The 21,772-nt window shown below is 41.6% G+C and overlaps 1 protein-coding gene across 2 annotated transcripts in view; it reads right to left on the bottom strand.

Moving 5' to 3' along the window:
• The window catches only part of LRBA (LPS responsive beige-like anchor protein), a 1,331,662-nt gene that overhangs the window by 1,220,037 nt on the left and 89,853 nt on the right, over positions 1–21,772 (bottom strand). For both annotated transcript variants that reach the window (XM_053703733.1, XM_053703731.1), the window contains exons 15-16: positions 12,059–12,212; positions 11,211–11,391 (exon numbers count right to left, since the gene is read on the bottom strand). In XM_053703733.1, the coding sequence (XP_053559708.1) occupies positions 11,211–11,391; positions 12,059–12,212 (335 nt within the window). The remainder of the gene's footprint in view (positions 1–11,210; positions 11,392–12,058; positions 12,213–21,772) is intronic.

A 21,772-nucleotide genomic window follows, 5' to 3' on the forward strand; every position in this document is an offset into this window, starting at 1 on the left:
CTTTAACCCTTAAAATAACGGAACCGGAGCCGTTTTTATATTTAACCCCTTTACAGTCCCTGGAATCTGCTTTGCTGAGACCCAACCAAGCCCAAAGGGGAATACGATACCAAATGATGCCTTCAGAAAGACTTTTCTATGTATCAGAGCTCCACACACATGCAGCTGCATGCCATGCTGTTCTCAAAAACAAGTGCGCCATACCGGCGCGAAAATGAGGCTCTGACTATGATTAGGGAAAGCCCCTATAGAATAAAGTGTCTAAAACAGTGCCTGCCGATATTATTTTACAAAAAATACCCAGATTAAATGATTCCTCAAGGCTAAATATGTGTAAATATGATTGATTTAGCCCAGAAAATGTCTACAGTCTTAATAAACCCTTGTGAAGCCCTTATTTACTGTCTGAATAAAAATGGCTTACCGGATCCCATAGGGAAAATGACAGCTTCCAGCATTACATCGTCTTGTTAGAATGTGTCATACCTCAAGCAGCAAAAGACTGCTCACTGTTCCCCCAACTAAAGTTAATTCCTCTCAACAGTCCTGTGTGGAACAGCCATGGATTTTAGTAACGGTTGCTAAAATCATTTTCCTCATACAAACAGAAATCTTCATCTCTTTTCTGTTTCAGAGTAAATAGTACATACCAGCACTATTTTAAAATAACAAACTCTTGATTGAATAATAAAAACTACAGTTAAACACTAAAAAACTCTAAGCCATCTCCGTGGAGATGTTGCCTGTACAACGGCAAAGAGAATGACTGGGGTAGGCGGAGCCTAGGAGGGATCATGTGACCAGCTTTGCTGGGCTCTTTGCCATTTCCTGTTGGGGAAGAGAATATCCCACAAGTAAGGATGACGCCGTGGACCGGACACACCTATGTTGGAGAAATAAACGGTCTGAAAAATACAGGGCGGGCCGAGGACACACCGTGTCAAGAAATAAATAAATTTATCATCAGGTAAGCATAAATTTTGTTTTCTTTCTAATGACACAGTGAGTCCACGGATCATTATAATTACTGTTGGGAACCAGTACCCAAGCCAGAGGACACGAATGATAAGGGAGGGACAAGACAGTTAGCCTAAACAGAAGGCACCACTGCTTTAAGAACCTTTCTCCCAAAAGAAGCCTTGGCTGAAGCAAAAGTATCAAATTTGTAAAATTTAGAAAAAGTGTGCAAAGATGACCAAGTGGCAGCCTTGCAAATCTGATCTACAGAAGCTCCATTTTTGAAGGCCCAAGAAGATGAAACAGCCCTCGTGGAATGAGCCGTGATTTTCTCAGGAGGCTGCTGTCCAGCAGTCTCATATGCCAAGCAAAAATCCTTAGTCGCCTGCAAATAATATTTCAACGCACAAACCACATCCAGGTTATGCAACAAACGCTCCCTATGAGAAGAAGGATTAGGACACAAAGAAGGAAAAACAATTTCTTGATTAATGTTCTTATCTGAAACAACCTTGGGAAGGAAACCTAGGGACGTTCGTAGTACTACCTTATCAGAATGAAAAATAAGGAAAGGAGATTCACACTGCAATGCTGAAAGCTCCGAAACTCTTCGAGCAGAAGAGATAGCAACCAAAAACAAAACCTTCCAGGATAACAACTTAATATCCAGAGAATGCATGGGCTCAAAAGGAGCTTGTTGAAGAACTCTAGGAACCAAATTAAGACTCCAAGGATTAGTAGCAAACTTAAACAAAGGCCGAATTCTAACCAGGGCCTGACAAAAACACTGAACATCTGGCACATCCGCCAGATGCTTGTGCAACAAAATAGATAAAGCAGAAATTTGAGCCTTCAGGGTACTAGCAGATAAACCCTTCTCCAGACCCTACTAGAGAAAGGACAAAATTCTAGGAATCCTAACTCTACTCCAAGAATAGCCCCTGGATTCACACCAATACAGATATTTACGCCATATCTTATAATAAATCTTTCTAGTCGCAGGCTTACGCGCCTGAATCAAAGGCCTCTAGTTATGAAAGTCTAGCAGACCTGATCTGACAGTGCGGATCAGGTCCACCAGACCTCGCTGAATACGGCGAGCAATACGCTCACCGTATTCATCATTGCACCAGCAGCTCACAAGAGCTGCTGGTGCAACGCCGCCCCATGCAGACTCGCAGCCAATAGGCCCCCAGCAGGAGGGTGTCAATCAACCCGATCGTACTCGATAGGGTTGTATTGTCGCGATGTGTGTCCGCCTGCTCAGAGCAGACAGACAGGTTATGGAGCAGCGGTCTTTGTGACTGCTGCTTCATAACTGCTGTTTCTGGCGAGTCTGATGACTCGCCAGAAACACGGGGCATCAAGCTCCATTCGGAGCTTGATACATATGCCCCAAAGTCTCAATACCCGACTCAGTAAAACCACGCTTGGATAGTATCAAGCGTTCAATCTCCAAGCAGTCAGCTATAGAGAAACAAGATTTGGATGAAAGAAGGGCCCCTGAAGTAGAAGGTCCTTCCAAGTTGGAAAAGAAGACATCGCCATCAGATCTGCATACCAGATTCTAAAAGGCCACGCTGGAGCGATAAGAATCACTGATGCCCTCTCTTGCCTGATCCGAGCAATGACCCGAGGAAGAAGAGCAAACTGAAGAAACAAATATGTCAGACTGAACTTCCAAGGAACTGCTAGAGCATCAATCAGTACAGTCTGAGGATCCCTTGACCACGACCCGTACCTTAGGAGCTTGCCATTCTGACGAGATGCCATGAAATCCAACTCCGGCTGCCCCCATCTGAGAATCAAGGTGGAAAACACCTTTGGATGAAGTTCCCATTCCCCCGGATGAAAAGTCTGCCTGCTCAGAAAATCCGCTTCCCAATTGTCCACCCCTGGAATGTGGATTGCAGACAGACAGCAGTTGTGAGTCTCCGCCCACTGAATAATCCTGGCTACCTCTGTCATGGCCAAGGAACTCCACGTTCCTCCCTGATGATTGATGTAAGAAACGAACGTTATGTTGTCCGACTGAAACCTGATAAACTGGGCTGAAGCTAGCCAGAAGAGCATTGGAGATTGCTCTCAGCTCTAAGATATTTATAGGAAGAATCGACTCCTCCCGAGTCCATAGACCCTGAGCCTTTAGAGAACCTCAGACAGCTCCCCATCCCAGTAGACTGGCCTCTGTGGTCACAATCACCCAGAAAGGTCTGCGAAAACAGGTTCCCTGAGAGAGAAGATCCTGAGACAATCACCAGGGAAGAGAATCTCTTGTCGCCTGATCTAGAACAATCCTTGGAGACAAACCAATAAAGAGCCATAACAATAGCACTCCTAAACAGAGCCAAAATCCTAATCAAACAGTGCCCCACAAAAGCTGCCACAAAGAGAAAACCTGCACACAAGCAGGATCATAATCCCAAAAAATAAATGAACCCCATCAGTGCCAAACTTTTCTGACTTCCATATCAGAAAAATAAAAACAGCACTTACCTCCATAACAATCTGCCCGGCAGCAGGGCAGCTCACAAGGTTTGAAAGGTTTCATCCCTCACATGGATCTGTGGAGACAAAAAAGACCAAGTAAACCTACTTATGCTTTTAAAAGAAGGGCAGCACAAACTACTTGGGAGGCACAGTGTGGATTATACCCCACAAGTTCCCAAATGCTTAAAAGCCACCGCTGCTTTACTGAAGAGACATGGACTACGGCTAAACACCAAAAGACCAGAGCAAACCTGCTCTGCCCAAAAAATAAACTCTTGATTGAAGAATCAGACACCTAACTTAACCCCCCTCCTTGCAACTGATACAAGCAAAAAGAATGACTGGGGATTGTGGGAAGGGGAGTGGTATTTAACAGCTTTGCTGTGGTGCTCTTTGCTTCCTCCTGCTGGTCAGGAGTAATATTCCCCAACAGTAATTATGATGATCCGTGGACCACCATGTCATTAGAAAGAAATTCAGCCTTACTTTCAGTTTAAACTTGTATTGTTTTATCCAGTAAATGTGTGTCAGAAAATAAAGCCTAATAAAAACCATTTACCCTTTCTTTTTAAAAGAGTTTAAATGTTAGTCTCACACATGCTACAGTGTAACCCATACAACAGGATTATCCATGTCCCACTAAAAAAGCAGTGTCTTAATTTGTTAAGTGCATGGTCTCCCCAAATGGAAGAAAAAACACTTACCTGCTCCGCTGTCCGGCATGTAGACAGTTACAAGGTATGAGAAGACAAAGTTCTTCACAGAGACCTTTGAAAAAGAAAGAACAGAGTAGCCATCTCTGGCTTTCTAAACTAGGGCAGCAATTGTTAGGAAAACTCAGTAAGTACCTCTTTACAAGTTACTGCTTTAAAGTCACCACTACCCGACTGCAAAGAATGACATGGAATACGGCTATACCCCAAAACTTGCTTGTAGATTAAATCAAAATTTTTCTTCAGACACCTAAACTACACCTCCTCCATGCACCGAAGGCAAAGAGAATGACTGGGGGTTGTGGTAAGGGAGTGATACTTATCAGTTTAACTGTGGTGCTCTTTGCCTCCTCCTGCTGGCCAGGAGTGATATTCCCAACAGTAATTACTCAAACCGTAGACTCACCATATATTAGGAAAGAAAAACAAAATTTATGCTTACCTGATAAATTTATTTCTCTTGTGGTGTATCCAGTCCACGGATTCATCCATTACTTGTGGGATATTCTCCTTCCCAACAGGAATCTGCAAGAGGATCACCCACAGCAGAGCTGTCTATATAGCTCCTCCCCTAACTGCCACCTACCAGTCATTCGAGCGAAGACAAGCAAGAGAAAGGAGAAACTATAGGGTGTAGTGGTGACTGTAGTTTAAAAAATAAAAAACACCTGCCTTAAAATGACAGGGCGGGCCGTGGACTGGATACACCACAAGAGAAATAAATTTATCAGGCAAGTATAAATTTTGTTTTCTCTTGTAAGGTGTATCCAGTCCACGGATTCATCCATTACTTGTGTGATACCAATAGCAAAGCTATAGGACACGGATGAAGGGAGGGAAAAGGCAGGCGCTTAAACGGAAGGCACCACTGCCTGTAAGACCTTTCTCCCAAAAATAGCCTCCGAAGTAGCAAAAGTATCAAATTTGTAGAATTTAGAAAAAGTATGAAGCGAAGACCAAGTCGCCGCCTTACAAATCTGTTCCACAGAAGCCTCATTTTTAAAAGCCCATGTGGAAGCCACCACTCTAGTGGAATGAGCTGTAATTCTTTCAAGAGGCTGCTGGCCAGCAGTCTCATAAACTAAGCGGATTATACTTCTTAACCAAAAAAGAAAGAGAAGTTGCTGAAGCCTTTTGGCCTCTCCTCTGTCCAGAGTAGACAACAAACAACGCAGATGTTTGACGAAAATCTTTAGTAGCTTGTAAATAAAACTTTAAAGCACGAACCACGTCAAGATTGTGTAATAGAAGTTCCTTCTTTGAAGAAGGATTAGGACACAGTGACGGAACAACAATCTCCTGATTGATATTCTTATTAGATACCACCTTAGGAAGAAACCCAGGTTTGGTATGCAAAACTACCTTATCTGCATGGAAGATCAGATAAGGGGAATCACACTGCAAGGCAGATAACTCTGAAACTCTTCGAGCCGAAGAGATAGCTACCAAAAACAGAACTTTCCAAGATAAAAGCTTGATATCTATGGAATGCAGAGGTTCAAACGGAACCCCTTGAAGAACTTTAAGAACTAAATTTAAACTCCATGGCGGAGCAACAGGTTTAAACACAGGCTTGATTCTAACTAAAGCCTGACAAAACGCCTGAACATCTGGAACATCCGCCAGACGCTTGTGCAAAAGAATAGACAGAGCAGAAATCTGTCCCTTTAAGGAACTAGCTGACAATCCCTTCTCCAATCCTTCTTGGAGAAAAGACAATATCCTGGGAATCCTGACATTACTCCATGAGTAACCCTTGGATTCACACCAATGAAGATATTTACACCATTTCTTATGATAGATTTTCCTGGTGACAGGCTTTCGAGCCTGAATTAAGGTATCAATGACCGACTCGGAAAAACCACGCTTTGATAAAATCAAGCGTTCAATATCCAAGCAGTCAGATGCCGAGAAATTAGATTTGGATGTTTGAAGGGACCTTGAAGTAGAAGGTCCTGCCTCAGCGGCAGAGTCCAAGGTGGAAAGGATGACATGTCCACCAGATCTGCATACCAAGTCCTGCGTGGCCACGCAGGAGCTATCAAAATCACTGAAGCTCTCTCCTGCTTGATCTTGGCAATCAGACGAGGGAGCAGAGGAAACGGTGGAAACACATAAGCCAGGCTGAAGGACCAAGGCGCTGCTAGAGCATCTATCAGCGCTGCCTGGGGATCCCTTGACCTGGACCCGTAACAAGGAAGTTTGGCGTTCTGACGAGACGCCATGAGATCCAGTTCTGGTTTGCACCATAGTTGAATCAGCTGGGCAAATACCTCCGGATGGAGCTCCCACTCCCCTGGATGAAAAGTCTGCCGACTTAGAAAATCCGCCTCCCAGTTCTCTACTCCTGGGATATGGATAGCTGAGAGATGGCAAGAGTGAACCTCTGCCCATAGAATTATCTTTGAAACCTCCAACATTGCCAGGGGGCTCCTTGTTCCCCCCTGATGGTTGATATAGGCTACAGTCGTGATGTTGTCCGACTGAAATCTGATGAAACTGACCGCAGCTAGCTGAGGCCAAGCCTGAAGAGCATTGAATATCGCTCTTAGTTCCAGAATGCTTATCGGGAGGAGTGCCTCCTCCTGAGTCCACGAGCCCTGAGCCTTCAGGGAATTCCAGACTGCATCCCAGCCCAGAAGGCTGGCATCTGTCGTTACTATAGTCCAATCTGGCCTGCGGAAGCTCATCCCCTTGGACAGATGGACCCGAGATAGCCACCAGAGAAGAGAATCCCTGGTTTCTTGATCCAGATTTAGTAGAGGGGACAAATCTGTGTAATCCCCATTCCACTGACTGAGCATGCAAAGTTGCAGCGGTCTGAGATGTAGGCGGGCAAATGGTACTATGTCCATTGCCGCTACCATTAAACTGATTACTTCCATAAACTGAGCCACTGAAGGACGAGAAGTGGAATAAAGAACACGGCAAGAGTCTAGAAGTTTTGACAATCTGGCCTTCGTTAGGTAAATCTTCATTTCTACCGAATCTATCAGAGTCCCTAGGAATGAAACTTTTGTTAGAGGTGATAGAGAACTCTTTCCTTTGCTCACCTTCCACCCATGGGACCTCAGAAATGCCAGAACAATGTCCGTGTGGGACCTGGCAATTTGAAAAGTCGACGCCTGTATCAGAATGTCGTCTAAGTAAGGGGCTACTGCTATACCCCGCGGCCTTAGGACCGCTAGAAGGGACCCTAGAACCTTTGTAAAGATTCTTGGTGCTGTGGCCAACCCGAAGGGAAGAGCCACAAACTGGTAGTGCCTGTCTAGAAAGGCAAACCTGAGAAAACGATGATCTTTGTGTATCGGGATGTAATGATAAGCATCCTTTAGGTCTACGGTAGTCATATATTGACCCTCCTGGATCATAGGAAGGATGGTTCGAAAAGTCTCCATATTGAAGGATGTTTAAGATCTTGAGATCTAAGATTGGTCTGAATGTTCCCTCTTTTTTTGGGAACTACAAACAGATTTGAATAGAAGCCCTGTCCCTGTTCCTCCTGCGGAACTGGATGGATCACTCCCATAACTAGGAGGTCTTGAACACAATGTAAGAATGCCTCTCTTTATCTGGTTTGCAGATAAAAGTGAGAGATGAAATCTCCCTTTTTGGGGAGAGGTTTTGAATTCCAGAAGATAACGCTTGGATACAATTTCCAATGCCCAGGGATCCTGGACATCTCCTGCCCAAGCCTGGGCGAAGAGAGAGTCTGCCCCCTACTAGATCCGTTTCCGGATCGGGGGCTGCTCCTTCATGCTGTCTTAGAGGCAGCAGTATGCTTTTTGGCCTGTTTCCCCTTGTTCCAAGCCTGGTTAGGTCTCCAGACCGGCTTAGACTGGGCAAAATTTCCCTCTTGTTTTGTGTTAGAGGAAGTTGAAGCTGCGCCACTCTTGAAGTATCGAAAGGGCCGAAAACTAGACTGTTTGGTCCTTAATTTGTTGGACCTATCTTGAGGAAGGGCGTGACCTTTTCCTCCAGTGATGTCAGAAATGATCTCCTTCAGTCCAGGCCCGAATAGGGTCTGTCCTTTGAAGGGAATGTTGAGAAGTTTAGACTTTGAAGTCACGTCAGCTGACCAGGATTTAAGCCATAGCGCCCTACGCGCCTGAATAGCAAAACCTGAATTTTTAGCCGTTAGTTTGGTTAAATGAACAACGGCGTCAGAAACAAATGAATTGGCTAGCTTAAGAGCCTTAAGCTTGTCAATAATATCTTCCATCGGGGTTTCAACCTGTAGAGCCTCCTCTAGGGACTCAAACCAGAAAGCTGCAGCAGCAGTGACTGAGGCAATGCATGCAAGAGGCTGGAGAAAAAAAACCTTGTTGAATAAAAATTTTCTTAATTTTTTATCCATTGGATCTAGAAAAGCACAACTGTCCTCGACAGGGATAGTGGTACGCTTAGCTAGAGTAGAAACTGCTCCCTCCACCTTAGGGACCGTCTGCCATAAGTCCCATGTAGAGGCATCTATAGGAAACATCTTTTTAAAAACAGGAGGGGGAGAGAACGGTACACCTGGTCTATCCCATTCCTCAGTAATAATTTCAGAAAACCTTTTAGGGATTGGAAAAACATCAGTGTAAGTAGGTACTGCATAGTATTTATCCAATCTACATAATTTCTCTGGGACTACAATAGTGTCACAGTCATCCAGAGTTGCTAAGACCTCCCTGAGCAATACGCGGAGGTGCTCAAGCTTAAATTTAAATGTAGACATATCAGAATCAGGTTGAAGTATCTTCCCTGAATCAGAAAAATCACCCACAGATTGAAGCTCCCCTGCTTCAGCTTCAGTACATTGTGAGGGTGTATCAGACATAGCCACTAAAGCATCAGGGAGCTCTGTATTTATTCTAGTCCCAGAGCTGTCTCGCTTTCCTTGCAATCCTGGCAGTTTAGATAATACCTCTGTAAGGGTATGATTCATAACTGCCGCCATGTCTTGCAAGGTATACACAATGGGCGCGCTAGATGTACTTGGCGTCCCCTGAGCGGGATTTATAGGTTCTGACACGTGGGGAGAGTTAGACGGCATAACTTCCTCCTTGTCAATTTCTTCTGGTGATAAATCTTTTAAAGACAGAATATGATCTTTATAACTTAAAGTAAAATCAGTACATTTGGTACACATTCTAAGAGGGGGTTCCACAATGGCTTCTAAACATAATGAACAATGAGTTTCCTCTAAGTCAGACATGTTTAAACAGACTAGTAATGAGACAGCAAGCTTGGAAAACACTTTAATAACTGTGAACAAGCAAAAAATAAAAACGGTACTGTGCCTTTAAGAGAAATAAACAATCATAGAAACTGCAAAACAGTGAAAAAAGCAGTACATTTTACGAAATTTTTACAGTGTGTATAATAGACTGAAATAGCATTGCACCCACTTGCAAATGGATGATTAACCCCTTAGTTTCAAAACCGGATCAAAAAAACGATATAAACGTTTTTAAACCGTCACAACCAACTTCCACAGCTCTGCTGTGGCCCTACTTGCCCATACAACGACTTTGGAAGGCACAAAAACCCTTTAGAGAGGTCCTATATGTTCAGGGGACTCCTTCAGGGAAGCTGGATGTCTCAAGCTGCAAAAACTACTGTGAAAATAGGCCCCTCCCAACCTGTACTCACAGTGAGAGGGCCTTAAAAAAACTATCCCTAGGCAAAATCTAGTCAGCCATGTGGAAAAACTGGGCTCCAGAATAAAGTTTTATCACCAATATGTAATAAAAGTTTATATACCTCAAGCAAACGTTATATCTATTCAGTAATGGGAGTAAATAAAAAAAATATTACCCTTTACAGCACGCATGATACCAGTCGTTATTAAATCACTGTAATCAGGCTTACCTTAAATAAATCTGGTATTGTCAGCATTTTCTAGCTTATCATCTCTAGAAAAATTAAAAACTGCACATACCTTAGAGCAGGAGACCCTGCATGCTATTCCCCCAGCTGAAGTTACCCATTTCTTCAGTTATGTGTGAGAACAGCAGTGGATCTTAGTTACAAGCTGCTAAGATCATCAAAAACCACAGGCAGACTCTGCTTCAACTTTCTGCCTGAGGCTAAAATAGTACAACTCCGGTACCATTTGAAAATAATAAACTTTTGATTGAAGATAAACTACATTAATGCACCACATCTCTCTAGCTACTTCTCTTGTCGAGAGCTGCAAGAGAATGACTGGGAGGTGGCAGTTAGGGGAGGAGCTATATAGACAGCTCTGCTGTGGGTGATCCTCTTGCAGCTTCCTGTTGGGAAGGAGAATATCCCACAAGTAATGGATGAATCCATGGACTGGATACACCTTACAAGAGAAATTGTTTTTTTTTATTGATAAATTGCAAATAAATCAATCCAATGTGAGTGTGATGTAAAAAATTACAAAAGTGAATAGTCAAAGAAATAGCAAATCCATAAACATGTCATTAATGTTATTAAAGGGACATTAAATACTAAATACATGCTAGATAGAATGATGCATTCAAAGAAAAGATTAGTCCATGACCAACATTTAGATGTATTTTTTAAAGTTTCATTAGTTGTTTAAAAAGTGACAAAATAAGTGTAAAGTTTTAGTGTCTATAAAACACTGGGAGCTGCCATGTTGTAACTTGTGTTACCTTCTCTGCTGTGGCCAATTAGGGTCAGTTATAAATAGGTCACTAGAGTGTGCAGCCAATGGTTGTGCTGGATTTAACAGTGTTCTGCACTTCCATTTTCTAACAGGAACTGAAAAACTTACAATATCAGATGGATTCAATGGAATTACAGGAAAGGGGGGCAAAATAAATAATGAACGTATATTGCAGAGTTGTTTTACTATATACAATTGATCATTTTATATTACCATCTCAAAGTGTTTAATGTCCCTTTAAAGTACAAGTTAAAAAAGGAACAAACACAGTAACAGGAAACATGGTCAGTTGAAGACAGTGTCTGACCAGTCTCGGTCCATTAGACAACACTCAAAGATACAAATGGATACTTCAATATCTTATTACAGCAAGCTTTGGCTCCTGATTATCAAAAGGGCCTCACCTAATCGAAGGCACTGACGCAAAATTCCCCCGGAAGACATGTTCTTCTCAGCTTCAATGTCTGTGAACCCCAAAGAACTTGCAAAAATTAGAACATCCACTAGATTAATAGCTCTCTGTAGAAAAGTAATAGATGCCTCTATTGATAAGCCTTGGGTTGGTTCAATATTTTCAAGTTCATGCTGAAATTAAAAAGGAAAACAAAAATTAGACATTTACATCTTATGTACTGATGATATATAGCCGTTATCAATTCTGGTAAGCCAATAAAAAATGGCATACGTGTAAAGTCACCAATCAGCAGCTAGATACCATTAGTGCATTGCTGCTCCTGAGCCTAGCAATATATGCTTTTCAACAAATGATTCCAAAAGAACAATGTAAATGTTATAACAGAAACAACATGAAAAGTCTCTTAAAATTGCATGCGCTGTCTGATCCACAATGGTTTAATTTCAGCTTTCATGTCCCTAAATGCCATATAATGCTTAGGGAATTAGCCTTCTAATCTACCACATATTTCTTCAAGCTTCCCAATTAAATAAAGTGCACTGAAAGTATTATGTTCCTTATTTTAATGTAGCAACATAACAATACATGTTTATCATCATCTTTTGAACAATCATTACATGTGGTGAATATGAGAACACAAAATCTCTTTGAATATCCCCATGTTTCATTTAGAGAAATCTAAATTATTTTACAGAAGAAATATGCACAAACAGGTATTCCCAATTTGGTGAGATAGTCTAAGTTTATATTCACCTTAACAACAATTAGGTGAAAAGGTTGGTTATGTAGATTAGACATTGGACACAAACATTAATTTTATACAATTATGTATCTTACTGTTGCTGATGTTGCTGCAGAAAGCAGTGGTAATATACCGCCACAAGCCATGATCATGTTATCGGTAATTTGCGAGATAAGGTGGATTGTATTATGCACAAAAATTACATTGTCACTGCTGTTTACAAAATCCATAATTGTTTTTGTAGAATGACTGTAAGAAAATAACAATTTAAGAGACATTAGTACCATAAGAGTTACATAGGTATATTAGTAAAAACAATTTCCAGAGTTTGGAAACTAAATAAATCTACTTCCTTGCAAAATTACATAAATTGTCAACTATGCTCCCTCCATGGAAGAGACATTCTAAGGTCTATAGATGGAGCAATGCTGAATACAGCTACTGACTTTTTATTAAAAAGAAAATTTATGCTTACCTGATAAATTTGTTTCTTTTTAGACATGATGAGTCCACGGATCATCATCCTTACTTGTGGGATTTCACCTCCTGGTCAGCAGGTGGTGGCAAAGAGCACCACAGCAGAGCTGCTATATATAGCTCCTCCCTTACCTCCCACTCCAGTCATTCGACTGAAGTTAGGAAGAGAAAGGAAAAGCCAAGGTGCAGAGGTGTCTGAAGTTTACAAAAATTAACAACCTGTCTTAAGAGAACAGGGCGGGCCGTGGACTCATGTCTAAAAATAAACAAATTTATCAGGTAAGCATAAATTTTCTTTTCTTTTTAAAGACACAATGAGTCCACGGATCATCATCCTTACTTGTGGGATACAATACCAAAGCTAGACTACACGGATGATAAGGGAGGTACAAGACAGGGAACCTAAATGGAAGGCACCACTGCTTGAAGAACCTTTCTCCCAAAAATAGCCTCAGCCGAGGCAAAAAGTATCAAATTTGTAAAATTTAGAAAAAGTGTGAAGAGAAGACCAAGTTGCAGCCTTGCAAATCTGTTCCATAGAAGCTTCATTTTTGAATGCTCATGAGGAAGCAACCGCCCTAGTGGAATGAGCCGTAATTCTTTCAGGAGGCTGCTGTCCAGCAGTCTCATATGCAAAGCGGATGATACTCCTCAACCAAAAAGAGAGGTAGCCGTAGCTTTCTGACCCTTACGTTTTCCAGAGAAAAATACAAACAGAGAAGATGACTGACGAAAGTCCTTAGTTGCTTGTAAGTAAAACTTCAAAGCACGGACTACGTCCAAATTATGCAGAAGTCTTTCCTTCTGAGAAGAAGGATTTGGACACAAGGAAGGAACAACAATCTCCTGATTAATGTTCCTGTCTGAAACAACCTTAGGAAGGAACCCTAGTTTAGAACATAAAACTACCTTATCCGAATGGAAAATAAGGTAAGGCGAATTGTATTGCAACGCCGAAAGCTCAGACAGTCTTCGAGCTAAAGAAATAGCAACAGGAAATAAAACTTTCCAAGATAACAACTTAATATCTAAGGAATGCATAGGCTCAAACGAAGCCCCTTGAAGAACCTTAAGAACTAAATTCAAATTCCATGGAGGAGAAACTGGTTTGAACACAGGCCTGATCCTAACCAAGGCCTGACAAAAAGATTGAACATCTGGGACATCAGTAAGACGTTTGTGTAACAAAATAGATAAGTCCGAGATCTGACCGATAAACCCTTCTCCAATCCTTCTTGGAGAAAAGACAAAATTCTGGGAATCCAAACTCTACTCCATGAGTAGCCCTTGGATACACACCAATAAAGATATTTACGCCATATCTTATAATAAATCTTTCTAGTTACAGGCTTACGTGTCTGAATCAAGGTCTCTATGACCGAGTCAGAAAAACCCTGCTTGGATAGAATTAAGCGTTTAATCTCCAAGCAGTCCGCTTCAGAGAAATTAGATTTGGATGATGGAAGGGTCCTTGAATGAGAAGATCCTTCCTCAATGGTAGTCTCCAAGGTGGCAGGGATGACATGTCCACCAGATCGGCATACCAAATCCTGCGAGGCCACGCAGGTGCAATGAGAATCACTGATGCCTTCTCCTGTTTGATTCAAGCAATGACCCGAGGAAGAAGAGCAAACGGGGGAAAAAAGATATGCTAGGTTGAAGGACCAAGGAACTGCTAGAGCATCTATTAGATCCGCCTGAGGATCCCTGGACCTTGACCCGTATCTTGGGAGCTTGGCATTCTGACGAGATGCCATGAGATCTAACTCCGGCCGACCCCATTTGAGAATCAGGTTGGAGAATACTTCCGGATGGAGTTCCCACTCTCCCGGATGAAAATTCTGCCTGCTCAGAAAGTCCGCCTCCCAGTTGTCCACCCCTGGGATGTGGATCTCTGACAGATGGCAAGAATGGGCCTCCACCCACCGGATTATCTTGGCTACCTCTCATCGCTAAGGAACTCCTCGATCTTCCCTGATGATTGATGTAAGCCATGTTGTCCGTCTGGAATCTGATGAACTGGGCCGAAGCCAACTGAGGCCAGGCCAGAAGAGTACTGAAGATCACTCTCAGTTCCAGGATGTTTATAGGAAGAACAGACTCTGCCGGAGTCCACACTCCCTGAGCCTTTAGAGGACCCCAGACAGCTCCCCACCCTAGAAGGCCGGCATCTGTTGTCACAATCAACTAGGATGGTCAGCGAAAGCATGTTCCCTGGGATAGATGATCCAGAGACAAGCACCATTGAAAGGAATCCCTTGTCTCCTGCTCCAGGGTTATTCGAGGAGACAAGTCTGCATAATCTTCATTCCACAGCCTGAGCATGTTTAACTGCAGAGATCTGAGGTGAAACTGAGCAAACGGGATGATGTCCATTGCCGCCACCATCAGTTCGATTACTTCCATGCACTGTGCCACTGATGGTCGAGGATTGGACTGAAGGGTTCGACAGGCATCTAGAATCTTTGATTTCCTGACCTCTGTTAGAAAAATCCTAATAGATATAGAATCGATTACAGTTCCCAAGAAAGTCACCCTTGCTTTTGGGATTAAGGAACTTTTTTCCAGATTCACCTTCCACCCGTGAGTTCTCAGGAAGGATAGTACAATGTAGGTATGGGACCTTGCTTGTTGACAAGATGGCGCCTAGATTAGAATATCGTCCAGATAAGGCACCACAGCAATGCCCCGCGGTCTTAAAACTGCCAGTAGAGACCCCAGAACCTTTGTGAAAATTCTGGGTGCCGTGGCCAGTTCCGAAAGGAAGAGCCACGAACTGAAAGTGTCTGTCCAGAAAGGCAAACCTTAGGAACATGTAGATATGCATCCTTTAAGTCCATAAATCTTTTTAAGTAGACCCTCCAACTTCTTGTCCAAGGGATCCTTAAAAGCACAGCTATCCTCAATGGGAATAGTCGTTCGCTTGGCTAGGATGGAAATAGCTCCTTCCACCTTAGGAACTGTCTGCCAAGTTTCCCTGATGGAGTCCGCTATAGGAAACATCTTCTTGAAAATAGGAGATGGAGAAAAATACCTGGTCGCTCCCATACCTTAGAAATAATCTTCGTTTAGGTCCTGGAAAAATGTTTGAGTAAGAAGGAACTTCAAAATATCTGTCCAATTTACTCTACTTCGCAGGAGCGACTGCTACTGTAAAGTCAAAGTCGTCTAAAATCACCAAAACCTCCGGGGGGGCGGAGCCGGTAGCGGTTAAGATGGCCGCATAATATCCGAGCTCCGTGTAAGCCTGCAATAATTAGAGGCATAAGTGCCATCAAACCAAGGCTATGTAATATAACCTGACAAAAAATTGCTCCTATATGCTGTCTGATCTTAAAAAACCGCACTTGGGGATACGAAGACACTATGGCGCAGTAGCGTGTCAGCAAGTAGCGATCGGACAAAACTTGAGCAATTCACTAACCTGCGAGATTTAATTTATGGCCAGATGAAATGAGGACACAGTGGGGACAGTGAATCTATTACCACGCTATCTGCTGGCAACTTACAGAAATATCGAAGGTCCGGGTGAATAGGAAAAAATAGACACCGGTTTATCCCAGGTAAACTGCAGCACACAATAGATATAAATAGACCAACTATTTCATACAGTGCGGCCAATAATTCATATAAAGCGCTGAGAAAAGCAGTTTTGTGCACATTATTTAACTCTAACCGAGGATTTAGGCCTTTGGAATCTAGTCTCTTCCAGGACAAAAAAACTCTGCTGAAGAAGCGCAACTCCCTACGCAGCTACTAAACAACTCTGTACTCTGCAAAAGCATAATTACACAGCTGCACCACAGGCCTTATTTGTACTATAACCCACAAGCACCCTAAACACAGGAGACGGACTTTCCTAGTTATAAAGATCATTTGGGGGTATTAATATTTGGTATTATAGCACAGAACATATATAGCAATTGCCAATCCAATGGCCTCAAAAAGAAATGTCAGAACAGACAGACTGTCTAAACCTCCGATGAGCAAAACCTCCTCTGTGGCCTCTTATTTTAACCCCTCTGAAGGCTCTGGCAATATCACCATTCCCTCATCCTCTCCAGCCATGAGCACCTCTCCTCCACAACCTCACCACTCTGACCCTCAATCAGGGAATGAAGTACATATCCCTTCAAGTATACTATCCACCCTGCCATCAAAGCAAGACATTGCGGACATTGTTCAGGCCTGTGTCCGTGAAGAATTGGCGGACTTAAAGCAAGACATTAACGCAATAGGGTTCAGAGTGGAGGCTTTAGAAGATAGTAATGATACTATTAGAGAAGATGTAGAAGGCCTACAATCTCAAGTGGATGCATTTACTTCTAATACAGAGGCCCTACACTCTAAAATCGAAGATTTAGAGAATAGAAGCAGACGGAAAAACTTAGGGATAAGAGAGGTGCCTGAATCTGTTTTACCCAAAGATTTACCTACGTTTCTACCCGCTTTGTTTCAACACCTTAAGGGTGATTCATCTAAAGAAGAGGTCCTGTGGGACCGAGCACATAGAGCTTTAAGAGCCCGACCCCCTGATTCTGCTCCCCCCAGAGACATCATCATAAAATTTAAAAACTATAGGGATAAAGAAGAAATCCTCAATCTTTCACGAAGGAATCAACCGATTAGATTTTGAGGCACTGTGTTACAATTGTACGCTGATCTTTCACAAAGAACATTACAAAAGCGCAAAGAATTTTCCCCATTGACACAAATTCTACGCAATAAACGGATTCCATACAGATGGGGATTCCCCACGCATCTGCTGGTTATTCATAAAGATAGGAGAGTAATTTGTGATGATATATCCGAGGCCTCAAAATTTTGTGAAATCCTTCACCTGGACCCTCCGGATTTGAATGCTCCCTCCTCTTCAGTACCCCCAAACAACATACAGCAGAAGTCTCGAAACAATTGGTCCATTACCCCAGCCAAGCCCCAGAAACGACCCTCTGCAGCACGAAACCTAGAAATTGGCAAATGATACACCCTTGAAACTAAACTTATTAACACTGCCAGACTTCTCTGTCTTGCGGCCTACATTATTATTGTTCAAAGGTTTCAAGCCTCTCATAACAACAGGATGTTGTTCACTTGATCTCAAGAACAGCACCTTTTCATGGACATAGGATCTGTGAGTATGTTTATAGTTATTGTAAGTTATCTCATTGCTCGTTATTTACTAAAGGGACATTATTTAGTTCACATAAACAGACTTTCACTGCCCAGTGAGACTTGGGACTTATCTCATATAGGATAATTCACAACAGCACTGTTGTTACACCATATTTCTACAAAAGACTATCGAATGTTGAAATTCTGTTCTGTTTTGTTTTATTTCCTTCAGCACAGCCAATAAGCCAGAGTAAATAGGCTTACATTTACTTTTTCCCCTCTACATATTTGTTTTTCATTTTCTACTGTTACATTGGTGTAAAGGTTTACAATTATGCCTGCACTAATGGTTTGTACACTGTATTCTATGTTGGTTTCTAGGCTGTATAAGTCGAGAAATGTACGTTATTATTTTCTTTTTTATGGTTATATTTGTTATGTTATCACTTACAGGTTACCAGTATTACTATGTGAAATTTTTTGGTATTTTTGCGTAAAATATGCATGTTCTGCTTCTGTAAGACTTGGGAATACAATCAATGACAATGTCCTCTAAACAAACAACATTTCCTCTTTCCATAATAACCCAAAATGTGAAAGGTTTTCTCTCCCCATGTAAAAGATCAAAAGCATTATCTGACCTATACAAGAAAAAAGCTGACATACTATTTCTACAGGAAACGCACTTTAAAAAAATCACAGATCCCCAAATATTTTGGGAAACACTACACCCAACATTTCCATAACGCAGCATCAACTAAACACTGTGGGGTGAGCATTCTACTACACAAACATATTCCATTTACTGTTTTACAAATAACTCAAGACAATGAGGGCAGATTTCTAGGTATCACTGGTTTAATGTATGGAAGACCCATTACATTAATAAATATTAACGCCCCTAATATACAACATATGCCATTCTTTAAAGCCATGTTCCGGAGATTATTAGATATTTCTAAAGGCCCAATTTTTCTTGGAGGAGATTTTAATTTCCCATTTAATCCCTCTATGGACACCTCCAATCCCCAACCGAGAACCCCAAAACGCACAGTAACATACTTATGGAAATCACTGCGAGATCATAATTTATATGATATATGGAGATTTATACACCCTGCTACAAAAGATTATACTTTTTATTCCCACCCGTCACAATCTTATAGTAGAATAGACTATTTGTTAACTAATCAAGAGGGGCTTTCACTGATAACCAACTCCACTATAACCCCTACAGCGTGGTCCGACCACTCGGCTGTTATAACACAGATTAGATGGCCTAATACTCCTACCAATCCTTTCCAATGGAGACTAGATGACACATTATTAAACCACCAAACTTTCACAGAGCATACCACCAAAGTACTGGAAGAATACTTTCAAATTAATAATGACTCAGTAGATGACCCATTTGTGGTGTGGGAGGCTCACAAGTGCACCCTCCGGGGAGAATTTATAAAATATAAAGCTCACATCCAAAAAACCTCTAGACAGAACTATTCCACATTGACAGCTAAATTGGCACATCTAGACTTCTCACATAAAAAAGACCCTAAGAATATCTCCATTTTACAGGAAATCAATAGTACAAGGGAACAGTTAGATACATTTTTAGCGCTTGAGCACCAGAAACTGACTGTGAAACTAAAACAAAAATTTTACCATGAAAGTAATAAAGCAGGGAAAATGTTGGCCAGGACTTTACGACGTAAAAGATTAAAATCATTCATACACGAGCTTAAAACACCACAAAAAAACCTCAGTCCACACTATCCCAGATATATTGGACCAGTTTTTTCAATACTATTCCTCCCTACACAACCTGTCTAACAAATCCTCGGAAATTGAATTATCCCCGAAAGAATCAATTCAAGAATATTTGGATACATGTAACCTCCCCTCACTGTCCACTGAACAAAAGGAATCACTTCAATCCCCAATATCCGAAACTGAAGTCTCTGTGGCCATTAAGGACCTGGCATCAGGTAAAAGCCCGGGCCCAGATGGCTTTACTGCCAAATATTATCAGACTTTTGCCCCAATTCTTACCCCAATTTTACTTAAATTATATAACGATGTATCCTTTTCCAACCATTTCCCATCCTCTATGTTAATGGCACACATTATAGTTCTTCCAAAACCAGGGAAAACCCCTGATACTCCACCTAATTTCCGCCCCATCTCATTGCTAAACACTGACGTCAAACTATACGCAAAAATAATGGCAGGTCGACTGAATAAACTACTCCCACAGCTGATACATCGCAATCAGGTAGGCTTTACACCCTACAGAGAGGCCAGGGACAACACTATTAAAATACAAACCCTAATAGATCATTCGGTAAGAGCCAAAATCCCAACAATCTTCGCGTCCTTGGACGCGGAGAAAGCTTTCGATCGATTAAATTGGAACTTTCTTGAATTAATTTTAATCAAGTTTGGTTTCCCAGAAAAATGTATTTAAAAAATAATGTCCCTCTATACCGTCCCAAACGCAAAAATTAGCCTAAATGATTCCTTATCACCAGTCTTTTCCATACACAATGGCACAAGACAGGGATGCCCTTTATCCCCGTTACTGTTTGCCCTGGCCATGGAAGCCTTGGCAGCGAGAATCAGAGAAAACCCGAAAATAACGGGCATAACAATACAAGAAAAGGCCTATACAGTATCCATGTACGCAGACGATGTTTTTTTGACCATTACTAACCCTACAACCTCTATGCCCGAATTACATTCAGAATTTCAAATCTATGGCAGTCTTTCTAATTTTAAGGTCAATGCCGCTAAGTCAGAATTTATGGGAGTACATGTTACAAGTCTAGAGACAGATTATATAAAATCCACTTATCACTTTAAACATCAGAAAAGCTCACTGAAATATCTGGGTATCCAAATTACGAATAACCCGCAACTGCTGTACACAGCCAATTATCTCCCCCTATTGAATAATATACAACAAGAGCTGCAATCCTGGCGACAAAAAACCCTATCATGGCTGGGTAGATTACATGCAATTAAAATGACCATTCTACCCAAAATACTATATATATTTCAAACTGTCCCAATAGAGTTACCTAGGTGCTTCTTCACTAAGATCCAAAATGTATTGAATACCTTTTTATGGCAACACAAACACCCTAGAATTGCTAAAGCGATTATATACCAACCTAAAACCCAGGGGGGATTGGGCATGCCAAACCTTCACTACTATTATATAGCAAGTACTCTAACCAGGATCATTGATTGGTGTAAGCATGGCACGCATAAAGAATGGGTAACACTAGAGCACGACCTAGCACAAAATTCGCAACTAGGTGCCAGTTGCTGGTTACCACACATCCATAGAGCCCTACATCATTCCACCTCAACAATGACTAAACATACGCTTAAAATATGGGATGAATGCATCAATAATTTCCCAGGGATTTCTGGAATCCCATCACCACTGACACCTTTGAAACACAACCCAGAGGTGTTCACGTCATTCCCTACCTCATACGAAAGAGATTTATCCCTACGTGATGTCATTCCATGTAGCTTAGCCATGGAGAACAAAACCCTCAAGCCAAAAGCTGAGTTGCAAGCATCCTTTGGGAACTACTTTATACCTTGGTTTAGATACTTTCAATTATCACATTATCTCACTACACACACCAAACGCACCCAATTTTACAGACCCATATGCCCTTTTGAATCTATATGTAAAACTGATATGTATACAAAAGGCTCCCTCTCATTGATCTATAAACTATTACTTAACTATCATTCTAGAGAACTTCCGACATATACTAAAAAATGGGCAGAAGAGCTCCAAAGCCTATTTCACATGAACAATGGCTTAGGATATTCAGTAACATGAGCACACATACAGCTTCTATAGCACAATTAGAGTTGAACTTAAAGTTAATGCTCAGATGGTATTATACTCCAGCGAGATTAGCTGCAGTATATAAACTAGGGAATAATAAATGTTGTAGAAAGTGTGGGGAAATAGGAGATTATCAACATATATGGTGGACATGTCCCAATGTCAGCCAGTATTGGAAGGAATTGCAACTGGTCATTAAACAAGCAATTGGTATTGACCTCCCTTTAGAACCTTCCATATTTTTATTTAACAATCTACCCAAAATTAAATGTAAACTTAGGCAAAGGCTACTAATTATCTTGTTAAACTGTGCTAGGCGACTCATTCCAAGAAAATGGAAATCAGT

Source organism: Bombina bombina, chromosome 2, assembly GCF_027579735.1.
Source record: "Bombina bombina isolate aBomBom1 chromosome 2, aBomBom1.pri, whole genome shotgun sequence".
Lineage (NCBI taxonomy): Eukaryota > Metazoa > Chordata > Amphibia > Anura > Bombinatoridae > Bombina > Bombina bombina.